This window comes from Quercus robur, chromosome 5, assembly GCF_932294415.1.
Source record: "Quercus robur chromosome 5, dhQueRobu3.1, whole genome shotgun sequence".
In the NCBI taxonomy this organism is placed as follows: domain Eukaryota; kingdom Viridiplantae; phylum Streptophyta; class Magnoliopsida; order Fagales; family Fagaceae; genus Quercus; species Quercus robur.
This window is the reverse complement of record NC_065538.1, coordinates 80,086,224-80,093,870: the sequence shown is the minus strand read 5'-3', so window position 1 is coordinate 80,093,870 and position 7,647 is coordinate 80,086,224. Positions and strand designations below refer to the sequence as shown.

The 7,647-nt window shown below is 32.8% G+C and overlaps 1 protein-coding gene across 1 annotated transcript; it reads left to right on the top strand.

Moving 5' to 3' along the window:
• Positions 1 to 5,766: 5,766 nt before the first annotated feature.
• On the top strand, positions 5,767 to 7,279 carry LOC126727309 (U-box domain-containing protein 8). Its single transcript, XM_050432896.1, has one exon. It carries the CDS (start codon positions 5,937 to 5,939, stop codon positions 7,038 to 7,040), a length of 1,104 nt encoding a protein of 367 aa, XP_050288853.1. The 5' UTR covers positions 5,767 to 5,936; the 3' UTR covers positions 7,041 to 7,279.
• Positions 7,280 to 7,647: the final 368 nt, after the last annotated feature.

Below are 7,647 nucleotides of genomic sequence, written 5' to 3'. Positions count from 1 at the left end.
ATTCGCCTATATATTTAAGTTTATAATATTTCTCTTAACTTTCTATGGACACATATGAATATCCATATGTACTATTAATTACATAATTAAAATTATATAATTTATTTAAATGATTTAATGTGAATAATTTTATGAACAGTCATGTAATAACTTTCGGAAGATTCCTCCAATCCGAATTGAAGGAATACTTTGCCTCGTATAATAAACTCTTACCAATTTCAAATGAAATAATGGTCTCAAATTTATGATTTTATGTTAATTCAAAAACAAAATAAAACAAACAAACAAAAATTCATTGTATATCTTTGTTGAGTTAGATGTATACCCGGAGACCAATGAACTTCAATCCTAGTTTTAAAACCAAGATCATTGATAAACACAATCTTTAGGTAGGCAAAAACCTTTTAAAAGCATGATTTGGAAATAAAAATGTGTTGTGTGCATAATTTCTTCACTTTGTGGGCCAATCGAATTGATGGGTTTCGCTTTCTTTCAATGTTAAGGAAGTTGTTGTTTTAGGTTGCCAAAAATCCTTAGTGGTTGAAAACCATTCAAAAGTGTGATTGAAATTGAAAGAAGTTTGAATGCTATATATATATGTATATCTTATTTTCTTTGACAAACCTACTTTCTGATTAACCCGTCGTATTTTTGGGTTTCGTTTATTTTAATCTTTAATGTGGCAATGTTAATATGATAATCAAATTTATCAATTTGACAATAGGGAGAAAAGAGTAATAAAAATCAACCAATCTTTGTTAATTTTACAAAAGTAATGTTGATAATGCCTAACCTACGCAACCAATCTTTGTTAATTTTATAATTTTCCTAATGGCGGTCAAACTAAATTATAGGTACCTACGTTGGAGGTTTGTTCAACTAGACAAGGCCAATTTTCCGCTCTAATCTTCTTAGCTTGATGGCTCAGGCATTAGACATAGACGGTTACAGGCCCTCTCTTATTTTGTAATTCTATCTTTATTTCATTAAAATGGTTATTTAGCACACAAAAAAATTTATAGGTACCTAATATTTAACAATAACGAAGGAGGAGGAAAGAAGGTTGGGAAAATTTATTCATCATCCGAACTTAGATTGTACTGAACTAGTGATTATAGTACACAAGTCCAATCTTGTTTCGGCTAAATTAGTGATATTATGGAAAGAAAGATACACCAGTCCAATCAGGTATTATTGCCAAAAATGTAAATTTGCATTATTGGAGCCTCTCTATAGTTCTCAGACAGCTATGCAATTAAAATTTGTACATTTTTTTTTTTTTGGGGGGGGGGGGGTAAAATATTTGTACATTTTCAATTATATCCATCCATCTCTGTTAGAAATGTATCTTTTGTACAACATTTTTTTCATCATCAATGTCATGGGCTTTCCCAATTCTGTAACTTAACACAAATAGAAATGTTTAGAGTTCTATTACTAAGAGTCTATTTGGATATCACTTATTATTGAAAGTTGAAAACTGAAAACTGAAAATATTGTAACAAAATAATTTTCAAATATGTGAATAGTACCGTGGAATTCAATTTTAATGAAAATTTTGTTGAACAAAGTACTTGTGGGTCCCGTAAACAGTGCACAAGACCCACTAAGTTGGATGCAAACGCAGTTGAAACCAAACTATCCAAACTGATGCTAAAGGGGCTCCAAAAATTTATAATGACAATATAGAGATTGTTGCCCACATTGGACAAGCTACTGAAGGTTTTATAACCTTTAATTTTTACTTGTTCTATACATGACTTAAATTGTTAGGCAAATTATAGATTGAATCCCACTTCATATTTATTGTAAGGAAACATGGAAAGATCTGTTTCAAAATTAGAAAATTCGGTTAAATATTAGAGTGGCTCTTATACATGAAAATATGAGAAAGTCGTTTGAGATGTGTTTAAGATAATTTTAATTTTGCCTGCTTGATCTGATTACATGTGGATCAATGACCTTTATTAGGCTGAGATATTGTTTGTGATAGACTTGATTTGATTATTTGATTTTGTTTTAAAAAAGGGTGTGTTTTCTTGATGCCTTAATTAAGAAGATTTTTTTAAGGTCAATGAAGATAATGCTAGTTACATTAAGGAAATTAAATAACTAAAAGTCTAGTTTCTCAAAAAAAATAAATAAATAAATAAAAGTCTAAAGTTATTAGGGTGTGGCTTATCTAGAGTACTTTTTTTAATTGGACATATCCTTTTATTTTAAATATACAATGATAAGTAATAGTGAGTTTTAATTTTTACATTTTATTTAATTAGTAGATAATGTGACAATTTCTTATTAAAAAAAATTCCAATTTAAAAAGTATTAAAAATAAGTCAATCTTAAGTTATCAAGTAATATAATTTTATTCGAAGTGAGATTCAATTCAATTAACTATTAAGTATTATGAACAATTCAAAGTTATGATAGGTTTCATTTGATTGATGGATTTGGAAACTTCAAGTTTACCATCAATGAACTCACAATCCAAGCACTCTTATTGGGTTTTATTTTTAAATATATATGGAAGTGACGTATCAAGTCTTTGACTACACTGTTACACATGTGTCAACTAAGAACCTTGAATTTTTTTTTTTTTTTTTTTTTGAGAAGCAAGAACCTTGTAATTAAAATTGCACTTCTTGACATTTTCATTGAAAATGTTCATAATTCAAACCCTCAATCTCCCAATTATCAAATTATTTATTTATTTGCATTTTAGTCATTTATTTGCATTCTCCCCATTGATAAATCCTCATAATTTTCATTTATTTGCATTTAAGACAAAGGAAAATTGTTTTCTTTATTTATTTATTCCGTGGAACGTCACACCAAGGAAAGTCTATAGAGCAATGCAAACACGTGTCAACATTTAAGTTCTCTTAAACAGTGTTAAGTTAGCACATAAATTTGGACTTTTGGTACAATTTCCATATTTGAAGGGCAATTTAGTCATTATAAACCTTAGAAAAAAAAAAGCTAGTGATTCCAGATCTTCGGTAACTGTAGACTTTTTCCCGTGACTGCAACGTCTCCGTTCTTTCCCTTTTCCTCTCAACCATTTAATGCCAAAAGAACCGTTTTAAATACTTAGGAAAAAAATATGAAATCCCCAAAATGCCCATCCCACGGCATAGTGCTGAAAACATAGCTTTTTTCTTTGTCATTAATGAAAAAGTTAAGGGAATGATAACTTTCCTCCCTTTGAAAAAAGGAACCCTCCCTCCCCCATTCCCTTTGTTTCAGGCAAAGTAACCGACAAAACCTTACAAGATTGCAAAAGAACATTACTCCATCCATCCAAATTATCTACATTACCCTTCTTAATTTCCAAAGACTTAGTCAAGAACATTTTAGTCAATTACTTGGGTATTATTGTCAAATTGTAAAAAGACTCGACAAATTCACCATAGAAATCATTAAATATAAACCAATTCATTTCATGCTTCACGCGTTTTGAGGACTATGATATAGAGGCCAAAGTACATATTAAAAACGAAAAAATAATAATAAAAAAAAAATTGTAAATTGAGATTAAGATTCTTATTATAGCTCAATGTCATCGGCATCACCTCTTAAACTTTACGAGAGTTTGAATTCTTCTTCCTCTATTATTGTAAGTATTGAATTATTAAAAAAATAAAGTGATACTAAAAAAAATATTGCAAATTTTATTACATAAATTTTATCAATTAATATGTCACTAAGAGTAGAAACTCAATTCACATATTCATTAATTATCTTGTTGAATAGGCACAAATTACACGTATATGATATCATGGAAGATTGAAGAAAGCATACATGATACTCTTTTTGATAAAATAGAAATTAAATTCTTTCTAGTAGTGAACCTCGAATCTATGAGGAGTTACCCTGAATCCATAATGTGTTTTCTCTAGAATCCACCAAAGAAAATATAGTAAAGCTAAGTTTTGTATAAATTCAAAAATAATAGTTTGACCACCTCTAGAAGCTACATGGCATATGAATACAGAAAAGACAAAACCCTAGGATAACTAGGAAAATCTCCAAAACCCTCATTTGCGCTAACACAAGATTAGGCGGCAAAATACCGACTTTTGCTAAAAATAAAAAATTGGAATTAGATGCAAAATCATAAAATACAGACCTTAAAGGTCATCCCAAAACAAGAGGAATCTTATTTTAACTTTTGAGCAAAAAGTTATTAAAGAAAAAAATATTACTAAAAACGGCAATTCATTGTTTTCAATGCCTTAATGGAAAAAATTTCCAAAATTAAGATGCACCTTATGGCAAAACAACAAATTTTAAACAGAAAACCGTTTCCCTTTAACCATCCAAATTTCATGAAATTCTACAACATCGCCCCAATGAGTTCTACTAGCACCCCTTGGTCTTGCACTATGATTTCAAGTGCTCTCGCTACTTTAGGAAGGCCTATGATGTTTGTTCTACATCAGTAGGTTTGTCCTTCTCGATTGCCAACAAAATGAAACTCACTCACTGAGATAAATCCCAACCAAATGATTGGAGTTAAAGTCCGACATCTTCAAGGTGACGCGAGTATGCCACACGTCTAACAAAGCATTTAAAAAGAGGATTTGTTACATAAAAAGAAGATTTAGCATTTCCTAATACATAACTCTATTTTAGATATTAGATTAACATGCATTAATGGTTAAATTGATTAGATTAGATTTTGTCAGATCATCGATATTTAAACAAGTATGGATTAATCTTATTTTAGAATCTACCTAGATTATAAATGATATGACAAAATCTAATCATTCATTTTATAATAAATAGATAAGGCTTTGTCATAATATTTCTTTAATTTGTTTGTTTATGTATACATTTCAAATCTTCTTTTCATCAAAACCTTATTCATTCTCTTTCTTCTTCTTCTTCTTCTTTTTTTATTTTTTATTTTTTTATATAAGATAGAAATATTCTTTGTTTATTAATGTGTCCAAATAGTAAAAAGTAATTCACGTATTCATTAGTTATCTTGTTGAATTGACACAAATCAAACGTAAGTGTGTTTTCCTTGGTCGCCTAAGATAAATCCCAATTAAACGATTGGAGTTACTATCCTACATCTTCAAGGTGATGCGTGTATGTCATACTTCTGACAAAGCGGTTAAAGAAAAATTTGTTAAGTTGATTTGTAAATATTTGATGGTAATAATTTTAATATCTTCATAATATGGAACTCTATTTTAGATTTTAGTTAAAGTGGCGTTCGGGTGTAGATGAAAAATTAAAATTATTTCACTATTCAGCTTATTTTTGCTATTATTTATGAGCCTCACTACACTTTTTGGTACTATTTATGAACCATACTGTACTATTTCAACTAACTTTTACCTTTATCTATCATACTTTCAGTAATAATTTTTTAGTTTCAACAAAATAAACTGTATTTAAACACGCTCAAAGATCTTCTAATAGTTAAATTAATTACATTAGAATAGATATTGTCTAGTAATCAATAAAATAAATAGATAATGGATAATATGGAAAAAAAAAAAAAAAAGAAATCTAATCATTCATTTTATAATAAAAAGATAAGACTTGGTCATAATATTTCTTTAATTTTTGTATCCATCTCAAAATCCTGTTTTAATCATCATAATCTTATTTTGTTTTCCTTTGTTACTTGTCTACTTTTAAGCAAATAATCCAGACTCCAAAAGCCAATAAGAACTCTTAACACGGTGTCATTTAAAAGGACCAAAACACCCCTATAAATTTCCATACCCCTTTAATGAAATTCAAGTCAACTTTGAGGCCATCAGCAATTTGGTCACTCATTTTTCCCAAGGCTCACAAGCTGAGGTGACCAAATCAGTCCCACTTAAAAACCTCATAAAAACCCTCCCACCAAAAAAAAAAAAAAATCAAAAATCAAAAACAAAAACACAAACACAAAAAAACAGTCCAAAACCCAAAAAATGGCTGCTAATCATCAGTTTCCGGACGATTTCAAGTGCCCGATTTCGCTCGAAATAATGTCCGACCCGGTTATCCTCTCATCGGGTCACACCTTCGATCGCGCCTCGATCCAACGGTGGTTAGACGCCGGTCACCGCACTTGTCCAATTACCAAACTACCCCTCCCGGAAAACCCTTCTCTCATCCCCAACCACGCTCTCCGCAGCCTCATTTCCAATTATGCCCTCGTGTCCCCGCCGAAACCACGGCCTTACCCCGAGCCCCAAACCTTAATCTTCAAGCTCACCTCGGTTTCTTCGTCTCTTGACTCGAAGCTCAACTCGCTCGACCAGCTCACTAAGCTGTCAAAGCGTGACTCGGCGTTTCGCCGAAAAATCACCGAGTCGGGCGCCGTATCGGCCGTTTTGAACTGTATCGACTCATCCGAAAACCCGATTTTGCAGGAGAAATCGCTCTCTCTGCTGCTCAATCTCAGCCTCGACGACGATAACAAAGTGGGTCTCGTCGCGGAGGGCGCGATCGGCAGAGTCGTCGAGTCTTTGCAAACCGGTTCGGCCGATTCGCGCGCCGTGGCGGCGACGATTTTGACGAGCTTGGCGGTCGTGGAGGTGAATAAAGCGACGATCGGCGCGTACCCGTACGCGATACGCGCGTTGGTGGCGCTTCTGCGCGAGGGCAAAGTGCGCGAGAGGAAAGAGGCGGCGACTGCGCTGTACGCGCTCTGCTCGTACCCCGATAATCGGCGCCGCGCGGCGCAATGCGGGGCTGTGCCGATTCTCGTGGGAATTGCCGATTCTGGGCTCGAGAGGGCAATTGAGGTATTGGGTCTTTTGGGAAAAAGCAAAGAAGGGAGAGAGGCAATGGAAAGAGTTAATGGGTTGGTGAGGGTTTTAGTGAGGGTTTTGAAGAATGGGAGCGCAAGAGGGGTGGATTACGCATTGTTAACATTGAGTTCTTTGTGTTGTTATAGCGAAGAAATGTGTGTGGAGGCAAGGAGAGAAGGGGTTTTGGAGATTTGTTTGGGCTTGGTGGAGGTTGAGAATGAGAAGATTAATCGAAAAGCTTCGAGTTTGGTTGAGGTTTTGCGTGGAAATCACTCTTAGCAGTGATTTTTTTAAAGAAAAAAAAAAACATAAGAATTGAGAAAGATGGGGTTTTTTGGCTTTGGATGGAGTTAAGGTGAGTTGGGTTTTTTTTTCCTTTTTTTCTTTTTTTGTTAAATTGTTGTACAAAGAAAAAAAAATGTATGTTGTACATTGTGAAATAAGGTGAAAATGATGAGAGCTAGCGCTCTTTGTTTAGCTGTTTTAATGGGAAATTGTTGCATATTGAATTATCTGAATTGTTGTTGAATCCGAGCAATGCTGGTTGATTCTATTTTTAGTAATTCTATGCTGCATTGTAGGAGTAGTTGACTGATTGTGTGAATTGTTTGTAACTATATTATGGCTGCTGATATAATTAGCATGTTGTACTAGGAATGTGGAAACTAAATCTGTGGTCTTTGACTTGGGATGCAAGCTTTGTTATCTTTGTTTTGTGAAAAATAAGATAGGATAGTGTGAGGTAAACAACATGATCAACACTAGTTTGGCTTGTGGTTTATTGAACTCTATCCCTTCTACTAAGTATCTAGGATGTTCTTATTTTATTTTATTATATTTTTTTGCTGAAATCTAGGATGTTCTTATTATACAGATTTATCTTGTA

What these genes read in the sequence shown, in the direction of transcription:
- LOC126727309 (XM_050432896.1), top strand. Translation starts at nt 5,937, where the DNA reads ATGGCTGCTAATCATCAGTTTCCGGACGATTTCAAGTGCCCGATTTCG.